This window comes from Drosophila teissieri, chromosome 2L (assembly GCF_016746235.2).
Source record: "Drosophila teissieri strain GT53w chromosome 2L, Prin_Dtei_1.1, whole genome shotgun sequence".
Taxonomy (NCBI): Eukaryota; Metazoa; Arthropoda; class Insecta; order Diptera; family Drosophilidae; genus Drosophila; species Drosophila teissieri.
This window is the reverse complement of record NC_053029.1, coordinates 17,228,218-17,241,050: the sequence shown is the minus strand read 5'-3', so window position 1 is coordinate 17,241,050 and position 12,833 is coordinate 17,228,218. Positions and strand designations below refer to the sequence as shown.

At 42.2% G+C, this 12,833-nt stretch overlaps 3 protein-coding genes across 4 annotated transcripts; 1 reads left to right on the top strand and 2 right to left on the bottom strand.

Annotated features, from left to right (window-relative positions):
* Positions 1-1,136: 1,136 nt before the first annotated feature.
* LOC122626189 lies at positions 1,137-2,741 on the bottom strand. 2 transcript variants are annotated; one of them, XM_043806353.1, is made up of 5 exons: positions 2,518-2,741; positions 2,411-2,467; positions 1,953-2,351; positions 1,570-1,880; positions 1,137-1,463 (listed from the first exon to the last, which is right to left on the bottom strand). In XM_043806353.1, exons 1-5 carry the CDS (start codon positions 2,586-2,588, stop codon positions 1,213-1,215), a joined length of 1,089 nt encoding a protein of 362 aa, XP_043662288.1. In that variant the 5' UTR covers positions 2,589-2,741; the 3' UTR covers positions 1,137-1,212. The 2 variants fall into 2 exon arrangements, with proteins under 2 accessions (XP_043662288.1, XP_043662289.1); XM_043806354.1 differs by having other exon boundaries at positions 1,300-1,500.
* Positions 2,742-5,141: 2,400 nt separating this feature from the next.
* Positions 5,142-9,726, top strand: LOC122626291 (CD109 antigen). Its single transcript, XM_043806491.1, has 9 exons — positions 5,142-5,146; positions 5,220-6,410; positions 6,473-6,734; positions 6,796-7,021; positions 7,077-7,097; positions 7,159-7,218; positions 7,283-7,391; positions 7,443-8,541; positions 8,649-9,726. Exons 1-9 carry the CDS (start codon positions 5,142-5,144, stop codon positions 9,684-9,686), a joined length of 4,011 nt encoding a protein of 1,336 aa, XP_043662426.1. The 3' UTR covers positions 9,687-9,726.
* A 99-nt stretch (positions 9,727-9,825) lies between these two features.
* On the bottom strand, positions 9,826-10,581 carry LOC122626259 (phenoloxidase-activating factor 2-like). The gene has a single exon (XM_043806457.1). It carries the CDS (start codon positions 10,579-10,581, stop codon positions 9,826-9,828), a length of 756 nt encoding a protein of 251 aa, XP_043662392.1.
* Between the last annotated feature and the right edge of the window lie 2,252 nt (positions 10,582-12,833).

Below are 12,833 nucleotides of genomic sequence, written 5' to 3'. Positions count from 1 at the left end.
CATTGGCATGAATATTTGTCTTTCTTGTCGATGCCTACATCCTTGGTTTTGATGTTCCTCGAATAGAAAAGTAGTTTAGCCGAGTTAAGAAAAGAACATAGCTCTGAAAAACAATGTGAATCCGACAATTAATCACCCAGTGTTAATAAGATGCTTTAAAATAATTCCACGTAATATTTAAGAAGTACAAATATTTCAAAGAAATCACTTGTCGCGCCACAACAGAAAATTAACTTAGCCCAATTTGACAATTGATTTAAGTGGCCCAGCTCCGTACATACTTAATTTAGTGCGGCACTTTGCGAAGGACCCCCCTTCAGAAATCACTCACGTCTCTTTGTCATCAACAACTAATTAGGAAATACTTACGGGTGAAAATAGCAATCGAACAGCGCCAGGACCTCCAGTGCCGAATAGATAGATTGTAATGGGAGTCCATGGACTTTGTCTCGCGTTCCACACGAATCGCGCTCCGTCACGTCAGGGTGCCGAGTAATTTTCACACAAGTTAACGCCACATATCGTGCATATTAATTATAGGCAAATCTAATTTGCCAGACCCCCCGTCCATTCACATACCCACCGCGAGTCCTCCAACTGCAGACGGTAGTCACGTATAAGGACCCGTGCCGCTTCAAGTATGCGGATAAAGCTCCTGCACGTATGCCACAGGCTCTATACTGGGTAAGCTATGGTATGGTAAGGTATGGTATGGTATGGTACGGCATGGTATGGTATCTTGGCCTAGGCCGGATCGTGTGTGGCTGCCACGTTTCGACCGGGCGGGGGAAGGCTATTGTAGCCATGTCAAATATTTATAGGGAAGCATGCCAAGATTTACCACGCAGCTCACAAATTGCTCCCGTATGCTGGCTCTTTCTTGGCCCGGCCAAGAGTAAAATAAATTAAATGCCTGCTGAAAACAAAGGAAAATTCTTCGCATGAAAAATGCGGCGGCTGGATGTGGACAGGGTAAGCAGAAGGTGAGTGTAGAACGAAATTAAAGAAAGCAAAGGTGAATAAATAGGTGCTAATTAGTAAACAGTCAAAGCCAGATGTTGCCAATTCTTCAGGTTCTGCCGTCGGAACTAAATCACATCGAGAACTTGCCCAAGCTCTACTTTGTTTCGAATGCCTTTTTAAAGTTACAATACATGTTTTAATGACAGTTTTATGCATTTTGTGTAATGTGTAAAATGTTTGACTCGAAATTTAAGTATAGGAGCTTATGACATTGTAGAGATCTTCGGCGTTGCTGGCGCAGAAATCACTCATCAGATGCTCCGCTCTCCGGAAAAATACTGGCATATTTTTTCGACTTTCATAAATATTTTTCTTATGGCTAGCACTGGTGCTACTCCATAAGGTCCATTTTCGCATACGGTCTATGACATCTGCGCAGAACTTACGCTTCAAATGCAGTTCTTGCTCGTTAATGTGATCTATTTGCCTTTGAACATTGCCTTAGAAAAAGTAAATATATAAAACCAGTTAAATATCCTAAAGAATATTTGAATTAAGAATGACTAGAACAAATTAATAGATACGAAACTTGTTTTAAACACCTACGTGAATCAAATCGCAGATGGGTTTCTCTTAAATGCTCGTGCAGTTGGGACTCCTCGTATTCGGTGACTATTTCGACGTAACGCAGATCTCTAGGCACTTCTTTAAGTAGCAAATGATCTTCCTTCCTAACATAACATAGTTCATTGAAGTTGGGTCCGGAATAGGGAATCTGGGTAAGAAATCTGCCGTCCCTAAAGTGCCTGCGATATTCTTCTCTTTGGGACCTCGTGTTGGCCACCATCAATAACACGCGAACGTTGTGATATCGAAATATCATAGCGGTCAAAAGCTTCTCGACTTTTGAAAGGCAGCTGAAAGACAAAAAGATTCTTAAGAAAGTGTTTCAAGCTCCTGAATTAACTCCTGAACTAATAATCACTTACACTGCATTTCGAAGCGAGATGACCCCAGGTAAGGAGTCGGTTTTTCTGATATGGTGCAGCTCATGGATTAGGCAATTGATCAGATCCTCGGCGGCAGAGGATTGCATCCGGTGCAGATCCCGCACGTCGTGGATGAACTTCCTGACCAACCATCCCCGAAACAAAGCCTGAATGCGAATTGCCGCCCGGTGGAAGTGTTCGAGTATCGTACCCTGCAACCGTCGCCCCACTTTTTCAAACAGGATACGCCGCGTGCGAAAGCCGCGCCACCAGCACTGAATGCCAATTGCCGCCTGCCAGCGCTGAAGGAGCAGCTTTCGGACGCGGTAGCCACGCCAGAAGGATTGGATGCGACGAGCGGCAATGAATATCTTGTAGTCGATCAGGTGCACAGGGGTCCTTTTTGGGGAAAGAGTCTTTAATAGCAGTATTTCCTTTCTTAATTTGTGGTGTGTTACCAGGATAGTTTTCCCGCCGAGGACCACGTGCAACTTTGATTTTTCCCCTCGTCAAAGCTTATGATTAAGAGCCTTTATAAACGAAATTAGGAACAGCCTCAACTTACTATGACTCAGTACCCGAGTTCTCGTCCTCTTCCATGGTGGTTCCAGGAGGCCCAACAAAATGCATAAGCATCTCTATAAAATCGCGAATTAGTATGTGGTAGTTTTTTATATAAGCATAACAGGTGTCTTGTGTTGCAGCAACAATTAACAGGAACTCAAGTTTCTAAGCCAAGTGTAAGTTTAACGCATTCCTGTGTATGTATATGGTTATTGATAACAAATGAAAAGCATTTTCGATACTGTCAATGACAAGTAAAATCAGATTTAAGGGGTTTAAAAAATTACCTTTTTTTAATTTTATGTAGAGATAATATATCCAATATCTGCAAAAATACGAAACAGATGTTAAATGAGCTGTTTGCAGGAATAATTTCATTTTCATCTTAGCAACTCAAATTCGAATTTTGATCCAATTTGGCAACCTACATGCATACTTTCAGCCGAAGCTAAGAGAGAAAAACAATAAATAAGTCAAGCAAATATATTAAACATGCACAATTGTGTAATAATGTGGGATCCATGCTCCGCAGAATTCCAAATCACCTTATTTTTTTAGCACCACTTTATCTTTCAGATCAACTCATTCGCTTCATGCGCTCAATCAATTTTTGTAGATTTTTCCATGCCTTTTTCGCACATTGCTTCTTGGCACGATCACGATGTTAATATTAATAAATCATAAGAAAACGAACGTATAAAACGTTGCAAATCTATAACAAGCCCTTATCAGCAATTCATTAAAATGAATATATAATTCAAATACCAAATCCCATTGAAATTCCCCAATTTAAGCTTTTGGGTTTTTCTTGGAACACAATAATAATCACGAACACAAGTTGTCCGATAACGACTCACTGTCAGTTCTTCTTCCAGCAACAATTATAATTTAAAAGACAATATGTTTGCTTTTATAAATACATTTTTATTTTTGAAAATATATTTTGTTTTAAATATTAAAAATGTGCACACAGTAGTTGAACAAATATAACAATTCGAATTGATAATTGTAGCGTTCAACATCGCCTGAAAGGATTTCAGGATGCCACTCGGTATGCTGCATGTAGAGGTCGTGCACTTCTAGCGATGCTCTGCGCTATGCTCGTCGGAATTGGCGTGGGTCATCAGCTATGCCCTAACATTAATTAATAAAATAAGTGCACTACTGAATCTAATATGGTGGACTAATAAAAAAATCGTGATAGGCTATACCCACAAATGAAGAGAAAATCGGGATTAACAAGTCTTTATCCAGTCAGGCGTTAGGGAAACTTGGATGTTATGCGCCTGGTGTACATATTCTATTAGCTACCCCTTCGTTTGATGATAATTAAGTTCTAGCGAACTTTACACATGTTGATGTTTCGGTGACGATCCATTAATAATGAAAGACTAGACCATTATTTCATTACGTTACAAGTTCAAGACTTCATTCTTTCCGTTTTATTATACCCGTTACTCGTAGAGTAAAAGGTTATACTAGATTCGTTGAAAAGTATGTAACAGGCAGAAGGAAGCGTTTCCGACCATATTAAGTATATATATTCTTGATCAGGATCAATAGCCGAGTCGATCTGACCATGTCCGTCCGTCCGTATGAACGTCGAGATCTCAGGAACTATAAAAGCTAGAAAGTTGAGAATAAGCATACAGACTCCAGAGACATAGACGCAGCGCAAGTTTGTCGATTCATGTTGCCACGCCCAATCTAACGCCCACAAACCGCCCAAAACTGCCACGTCCACACTTTTAAAAAATGTTTTGATATTTTTTCATTTTCTTATTAGTGTTGTAAATTTCTATCGATCTGCAAAACAACTTTTTGCCACGCCCACCCTAACGCCCACTAACCGCCCAAAACTGCCACGCCCATACTTTTGAAAAATGTGAAATTTTTTCACATTTTGGTTCGTCTTGTAAATTTAACTCTATATACCAAAAATCTTTTTGCCACGCCCACTCTAACGCCCACAAACCGCCAAAACCGTAGTGGGCGTAGTTACAACCGCCAGCAGGGGCGTGGTAGCCCGTCACAAGAAGCACGTAGTTGCCTCTGCACAGGGCATTGGTTTTAGCTATGTTGCACCACTAACAACAGCAAAAAAAAATACCCGAAAACAGGCATTACCTGCAGTATTTACCATACGCAGCGACAATTTCCAAAGGTTATATTACAAGCTGCTCTTATTACTTTTATTAGTCGAGTTACACGTTATCACTTGTAATACTTATTACTTTTCAATAACTTCAGACGTATGTCTGATCACTGGGATGAGCGAAAATCAAGTGAGCGTGCGCCGTTTATAAATCTGCTTGCGTGGCCAACTTCGCTTCCAGGAATTTACGTTGGAAGTGCAAGAACGAAAAGTAACGGGGATATGGCGTGATATTTTCGTTTCCTCGCGGTTTACACTGACGTTCGTTCGACTTTTTGGTCGCAAGTAAACATTTTGTGTGAGCGAGAGGGTAGATAAGCGACAAAGAGAAACTGACCTTGAATATTCTGGCCCTCAGCCGCTCTCTTAGTAATATTTGCGAACATGCATGAGATATGAGTTAGATGTTACCCTTTACGCTCTGAAATATTAATTGAACCCTACATAATCTTGGTCATTTATATGTGAAAATGAAGTATTTCCTGCTAATTAAAATATACATAAGCCCAGCGGTATATATATTTATCGTATTGTTTTTTATTTCGCAGCCTGTACTCCGTTGTGGCACCCAAAACCTTACGATCTAACAGCGCATATAATGTTGTAGTTGCCGTCCACAATGCACCTCTACCTACTGAAGTTTCAGTCAGCCTGACCGGACCTTCATTTCATTCGACGAAGAATGTTGAGGTTCAATCCACGTCCTCGAAAACTGTTAGTTTTGACATTCCGAAACTAACCGAAGGCCAATACGAGCTCAAAGTCCTGGGTAGTGGCGGCCTCGAATTCCGGGACTCCACCAAGTTGGACTTCGCAACCGACAAGAATTGGATATACATTCAATCGGACAAGGCCACCTATAAACCCGGCGATAAGATCCAGTTTAGAGTACTCCTCCTAGACAAACACACCCGACCAGCCGTAATCGATAAGCCCATTGCAATTAAGATCCGCGATGGAGCCAAAAATCTGATAAAGCACTGGAAGGATATCAAGCCGACAAAGGGTGTCTATTCCGGAGAGCTCCAGCTGTCCGACCGCCCGGTTCTAGGCAACTGGACTATAACCGTCACGGTGCCAGACGAGGGCAAGGAGACGAAAATTATAGTGGTGGACAAGTATGTGGTGCCGAAGTTCGAGGTGCTCGTATCAACCGCCAAGGATGTCGCGGCTAGTGCTGGGTACATTAGGGCAACGATAGAAGCCAGGTACACTTTCAGGAAGCCAGTTAAGGGCCACGTCGTCGTTTCGATCGAGGGCAGCTCGGCCGAGAAAAGCCTGCCCATTGATGGAGAGGTGAATGTGGAGTTTCCCATTTCAGCGACCGCCAAGAGTTTTTTGAAAATAACTGCCATTGTTACCGAGGAGCTGACGGACCTCAAACACAACGGTACTGCCTACGTGACCCTCCACCAACATCCTCACAAGCTGGTGGATCTGTTTTGGCCAACGCATTATAGGCCAGGTGTAATGTATGATTTTCAGACTGTGGTTAAAAACTTGGACGGTTCTCCTGTCTTGGACTCTTCTAAGATGGTTAACTTCAACGTGAAGTGCTGTCAGCGTTCTAGAAATTTCTCAGCTTCCCTTCAAAATAGCATTGCCACCCAGCATATAATGCTCCCAGATTCAACGTGCAAAAGTTGTCTTGTGACGAGTACATTTGACACTGCAGCTAATTTAGAACGATACATATATAAGCTCGATAAGACACTCATGATTGCAGTCATTACCAAGAAGTAAGTAAAATTAGTAGTGATTTTGGTTATACTAAATTATACTTACTCCTTTCACTTCATAGTCCGCAACTAAGGAAGGAGCTTAAAATCAATATTGTATCGGATACCTATTTTCCTTACTTTATTGTCACTATCGTCGCACGGGGCAACATAGTTCGGAGTGAATATGTAAAGATGAATGAAACACAAAGGAGTAAAGAATATAAGTTCGAACCAACCTTTGAAATGGTGCCTCAAGCTACGATATTTGTCCATTACATTTCCAATGGGGTTTTGATGTCTGACGAAAAAACTGTCGATATCGAGAAGGACTTTGGAAACACGGTAACCCACTCTATATTCAACAAAAGATTAATAAATTAATTTGCAATACCCTTGCCGACAGATTGAAATATCAACAACTAAGGAAGCAAGGCCCAGGGATGAAGTCAGCCTAAAGGTGAAAACCGATCCCCATTCCTTCGTCGGTCTCCTTGGAGTGGACGAGAGTGTGCTGCTTTTAAGGTCAGGAAACGACCTGAACCGTGATCATATATTGAACAACCTCGCCACGTACTCCTCCGATTTGGTGACCCTAACAAACGCGAATATAAATATCTACAAGAACGCGGGTAAGTTCGTTTCATAAGCTTTTGTTGGTAATGCTAAACTGGATTAACCCTTTAGGTGGCTGTTATACCAATGTTGGTAAGTTATTAAATCAAATATATAATATAATTATTTGTACTTTAATATCCCTATATATTAGGCCAAACGAATTGTACTGGTAACCTCATAAGTCTTACGGTGTTTGGAAAAGATGAATCAGGTAAGCCAATCAATCAATTGCTTAAATTCCTTTTCTTCTCTAAGGGTATCTTAAATAATTCCAGCAATGAACTTAGGTCTTGTGCCCACTGACGGCTCAACCAAGGCACAAGGTTCACTTCCACCAGTTCGTAAGCTCTTCCCAGAAAGCTGGCTATTTTCAAATATAACAGAGTAAGTTTTTATTATTCTCCAAAAGCAGTCAAAATACATTTTAGTTTACAGCGTGGGGGCCAACGGTGAATACATCATTAAAAAGACAGTTCCCGATACGATAACCTCCTGGGTGATCACCGGCTTCTCCCTCAGTCCTCAATCTGGCCTTGCCGTGACCAGGGATCCTAACAGAATTCGTGTGTTTCAACCGTTCTTTTTAACCACCAACTTGCCGTACTCTGTGAAGCGCGGTGAAGTGATTGCCATTCCCGTGGTCGTATTTAACTACTTGGGAAGGGGTGTGGAGGCGAGAGTATCAATGGATAACTCTGAGGGCCAGTACGAATTTCTTGAGACCACCACCGCTAATGTGTCCCAGCATTTGATGGGAGTACAAAGGGAAAAAAGATTATGGATACCCGCGAATACCGGACGTAGCATATCGTTCATGATCCGCCCGAAGAAAGTTGGTCTAACCACTCTAAAGATCACCGCTATCTCTCCATTTGCCGGTGACAGACTCAATCAAATACTGAAAGTGGAGGCCGATGGCGTAACAAAGTACGTCAACAAAGCCGTATTAATAAACGTTCAAAGGTTGACGCGACGTAGTCTGGCACCGCCGGAAAAATCACTTTTCGTGGAAGAAGTCATAGATGCTATTGAGGGTTCCACGTTCTTCGAAATTCAGGTGGGTGGAGATAGCCAAGCGCCTCAATTGGAACATCTCGACGGGCTTGTTCGCGCGCCCTATGGATGTGGCGAACAGAACATGTTCAACTTTGTACCCAGTATCTTGGCGTTAAGCTATTTGGAAGCAAGTAATCGCAATGATCAAGCGAATGTAGCAAATAGCGCTAAGAGTTATATCGAAACTGGTTACCAAAGAGAACTCACCTACAAACGTTCCGATGGTTCCTTCAGCGCTTGGGGCCAAAGTGATCCTTCAGGCAGCACTTGGCTTACTGCATATGTGATACGGTCTTTTCATCAGGCTGCCAAGTACATCGACATTGACCGCAAGGTGTTGGCAGCTGGACTTGATTTCCTCGTGTCTCGGCAGGGTGCAAACGGGGAGTTTAAAGAATTAGGCAGGGTTATACACAATAGTCATGGAAGTCCGTTGGCACTTACATCATTTGTCCTGCTGACTTTCTTCGAAAACAAGGTGAGCTTTCATACGTTTTCCCTATACTGTACTGATATATATTCTTTATCAACTTAATATTGAGATACTCACCCTAAGAAACTTCTTTTAAATATGTCCCTCTGCAGGAATATCAAGCTAAGTATCAGCATGCGATCGATGGGGCTGTGGAATTTGTGGCTGGGCAGGTGGATCAATCAAGTAATCCGTATGATCTGGCCATTGCCGCCCTGGCCCTGACATTAGCAAAAAACCCTAAAGGCAATAGGGCCTTGGCCAAGTTGGAAAAAATGGCCAATCGGGCTGGCGACCACAAGTGGTGGACCGGTTCAGATAGGAGCCACGATGTGGAGATCACCTCATATGTGCTACTCGCCCTTCTGGAGCAAGATGTGATGGATCCCCCCAAACCGATTGTCGATTGGCTGATAAGCAAGCGCAACAGCAACGGAGGTTTCGTCTCTTCCCAGGACACTGTTGTCGGTATTATGGCCTTAACCAAGTTTGAACTCCAATCACATATTTCGACCGAAGACATTGACCTTATACTTATGCCTTCAAACGAAACCAGAACACATATAAAGGTAACTAAAGAAAATGCTTTGAAAGTCCAGACCCACCCGCTTCCTGAAAACACTACCAAGGTGTCGTTCGAGGCCACAGGGCGCGGGCGTGCACTAGTTCAGCTGACTTACCGATACAATGTGGCCACCAAGGAGGCGAGTCCGAGCTTTAAATTAACGACTATGGCTAAGAAATCCGGTAAGCACCGACTGGTCCTCGACATTTGCGGCGTGTACACTCCCATCGCAGCCTCCGCAAGGAATAAGCCCACCAATATGGCTTTGATGCAGGTGCAGCTACCATCTGGTTATGTTTGCGATACCGATTCCTTCGCCGATATCAAAGCCATTTCAGACGTAAAAAATGTGGAGACCAAAAAGGAAGGCACCGAGGTTCATATCTATTTCGAAAAGCTGTCGCCTGGTGACCGCAAGTGCCTGGTCCTGAAGGCCATATACACCCATGCGGTGGCCAATCTGAAACCAACTTGGGTTCGACTCTACGATTACTATGCCACCGAACGCATGGCCACCGAATTCTATCACGTGGACTCTTCTCTGTGTGACATTTGCCACGGCGACGAGTGCGGAAGTGAGTGCTAGAGTGCTTGAATACCATAAATGCACTAATTCAAAAAAAAATACCCTGCACAATTAATAAAATGTATGTTTTAACGTTTATATTGTTTATATGTTATTAGTATGTAAAGAGGAACATGGAGTAAATATGCCTCTATATTATTTAAAGTACAATATTGTACGGCAGTACTTCCTGATAAATCCATTCCTTGAACTTTCTTATATCGGTGAACTGAATAGCTCCATTAAGGCTGGTGCTCCAGGCGCCGACCACATAGTACCTGCTGCTCTCGGTGGGACAAACTAGAGGAGCCCCTTTGGCATAAATGGTCTGCTCAGCTCGGGGAACAGCACTTAACACTGGACTGGTGGAGGTGTTTGAAAACGTGGTTTCCTCGAAATCCATATCCAACCTTAGGACAATATTGCGAGTCGGTCGTAATCTGTTCGTCAGTCTATAATTCCAACCGGTGACAAAGCAACTGTCGTATTCCAGATCCACCCCCTTGTCGTCCAGGCATATGGGTATTATATGCTGGACCCGGGGAAACTCCTCTGTAAGGACCAGTAGGGCAATGTTGTGCTTTGTCGAGTCCCAATTAAATTGCTGATGAACAATTCGATATTGGACATTGAGGTCCACGTGAGGCACGAACTCGCGATCACTTGCCAGATCCCAATCCCCAGCCCTTGCGACAAGTGGTTGTTCGGGTGCTAAACAAGTGGCTGTTGTGAGAACCACTTTGTAGCCAATCAACACACCATTGCATAGAAATCTCCGACTAGTGTCGAGAATGACCACCATGTAAGGGTATTCGGCGAGGCTCGTCTCCAGACGACCTCCTAATAGATTAATAAAAATGCCACCAACATTGCCAATGCCGCATTGCTTGTACCCTAAAGGAATCGTCCCGTTCATTGGAGTAAGCTGAAAGTAGGGCAAGGCAATAATGTAAAAAATTATTTTAAATTCCATGTCCCCCCAACCTACCATATCATCGGGATTGCAGCAAACCTCAAGATAATGACAGCCATTTGACGACCTTACTCTTAGATCTAAGGTTAGTTTGGAACCCCTCCGCACAGTCGTTGAGCAATCAGATCGCTTAACGCAGGTCTTGTTGCTATATAATCCGCAATATCTTATTTCAGTTATAGGGATTGGATCAGTTCTGGTCGATGGGATCGACGTGGTCGCTGTGCTTATTGTTTCCTCTGGTAAACCGAAGCCTAGATCTGCACTGTCATCAATATCCTCCGCTTCTCCCAGAGCGCCCGAAAAAATGGCTAGCAAAGTTATTGTTATTAGTAACATATTTTGTTGACTATACTTGATACTATTTATGATATTTGCATTGCTTTATTCTTCTCTTCTGCAGAACGTAGCTGGGAGGGGCATTTGCATGTACTGAGCTGATATGTGAGCTGAGTTAATACTCGTAGTGCTCTTCATGTTATGATATTATGTGCTTTTATACATAAGATATTTATCCATATATACTATACGTACGCTATATTTGAACTAATTGATAACAGGCTGTAGTCGACATCTACTACGTATTAACGCCTGTGCTAAGTAAATATATTTTTAGTACTCTGTTTTAACTCCTTTTTTAAAACTTATTTTTTTTAATAATGGATCACTAAACATTTTCACATAATTTTCGTTTCTAGGTATAACACAATGATTTGATAACCATATATGTCATACACATACATATATGAGAGTCTAATGATGGGAATTTACTTTCTTAAGAACTGAGAATTGACTTATCAGTATTTTTACTGATAACACGAATGCTCTCAATGCATTCTTTTAATGCCTCGAATAGATTTTCTTTAAGTCTTAAATACACAAACAATACATTTCCGTTGAGGATTTTAATTTCACTAGCTAGATTAACAAGAAAACAAATCTTGGTTAACAACTTAATCAAGCCTAAGAACAAAAATCTTTTTAGATGATATGGAAAAATGGCGATGAATATTGGTCTGAGTACTCCATTTCTTCCTTGCATTGTGTTGATTTTTTTCTAATTACTGTTTTTAGTACTTCCACTTTGCTATGCTAATCAAAAAATAGCTTTTGAACTTAGATGACTCTTCAGCACAGCAGAGGATGGCAGATTAAAACCTCGCCTGCCGTTTGGAATGATTTCAGTTTACCTTTCCCAAGTGGAGTTAGGAATACGGCAGGAACTCTTCCTTCCGTTTGCTGATGAATGAACACCATTGGGCAGGGGTTGCATCAGTTGACAGCTGGAGCTGCGTCCTTTGCCTTCCTTCCTGCTGCCCCTCGCGATTCGAGTAGACGTTTTCTAATAAACATTAAGTTGACATGAAATACACGCCAAACAAATGAAGCAAATGCATTTCACCCCCGGCGGTGTCGGGGAGTGGGCGTGGCCAACTAATGCCGCCCCTTTCAGAACAGCTTTCAACGCCGACACCGCAGGATATGTTTACAAATTGAAAAATATAGCGTGCGACCAAGAGGACGTGCAGCGAGAAGTGCACAGTGGACTAATTCCAATTCATTGTCTTGACTATTGAGCAACATACACATATCATAAGCATGAGCAATGAAATCCGCTTAAATATAAATATTTGAGCAAATATTAACGAAATATTAACTTGTTCATATGCATAGTTTCGGACCAGAACTAGCAGATTTCACAGCACTGTGGCTATATAGGCAAGTTTTCCTGTTGAAATGAGTTGTTACATGGGTCAGTTGGCTGTGGGCAGACAGACCTTCTGCAAGTGGACTGTCGACGTGCAGCGCGGTTTTCCACGAACACAGCTCGTACATACTAATGTTGAAAATATATAATGGTTTATACGAAGAATATGGCAAACTGTGCAGCAGTCTACATATACATTTCATATATATACGGCTAAAAATGAATATTTTCTGGAAAGTAGGAAAGTATCCGGAGGAGAGAAATCTGACACGAAACATTTGCGTGACAAGCAAAATGTTGGCGCATCCTGGGACCTCGGACGTTGGCAAAGAGGGTGCGGTGCCAGGTTGGGGGAAAATTCACGTCCAGTGCATTTCAAAGGAAGCCAGAAAAATAATTATGGCCCAAATCACAATAATGCAGAGTAGAAAAGCGCAGCAGAAAAATAGGCAACCGCAAATTAGGAGTGTATACAGAGGTATGTTGA

Excerpts from the sequence above, each read along its gene's own strand:
- LOC122626291 (XM_043806491.1), top strand. Across the intron at positions 6,411-6,472 it reads ATTGCAGTCATTACCAAGAA|TCCGCAACTAAGGAAGGAGC; the intron begins GTAAGTAAAATT and ends TTCACTTCATAG. Across the intron at positions 7,219-7,282 it reads GTTTGGAAAAGATGAATCAG|CAATGAACTTAGGTCTTGTG; the intron begins GTAAGCCAATCA and ends AAATAATTCCAG.
- LOC122626189 (XM_043806353.1), bottom strand. The coding sequence starts at position 2,588 with ATGCTTATGCATTTTGTTGGGCCTCCTGGAACCACCATGGAAGAGGAC. Across the intron at positions 2,352-2,410 it reads TCGGCGGGAAAACTATCCTG|GACCCCTGTGCACCTGATCG; the intron begins GTAACACACCAC and ends TTCCCCAAAAAG. Across the intron at positions 1,881-1,952 it reads ATCTCGCTTCGAAATGCAGT|CTGCCTTTCAAAAGTCGAGA; the intron begins GTAAGTGATTAT and ends TTTGTCTTTCAG.
- LOC122626259 (XM_043806457.1), bottom strand. The coding sequence starts at position 10,581 with ATGAACGGGACGATTCCTTTAGGGTACAAGCAATGCGGCATTGGCAAT.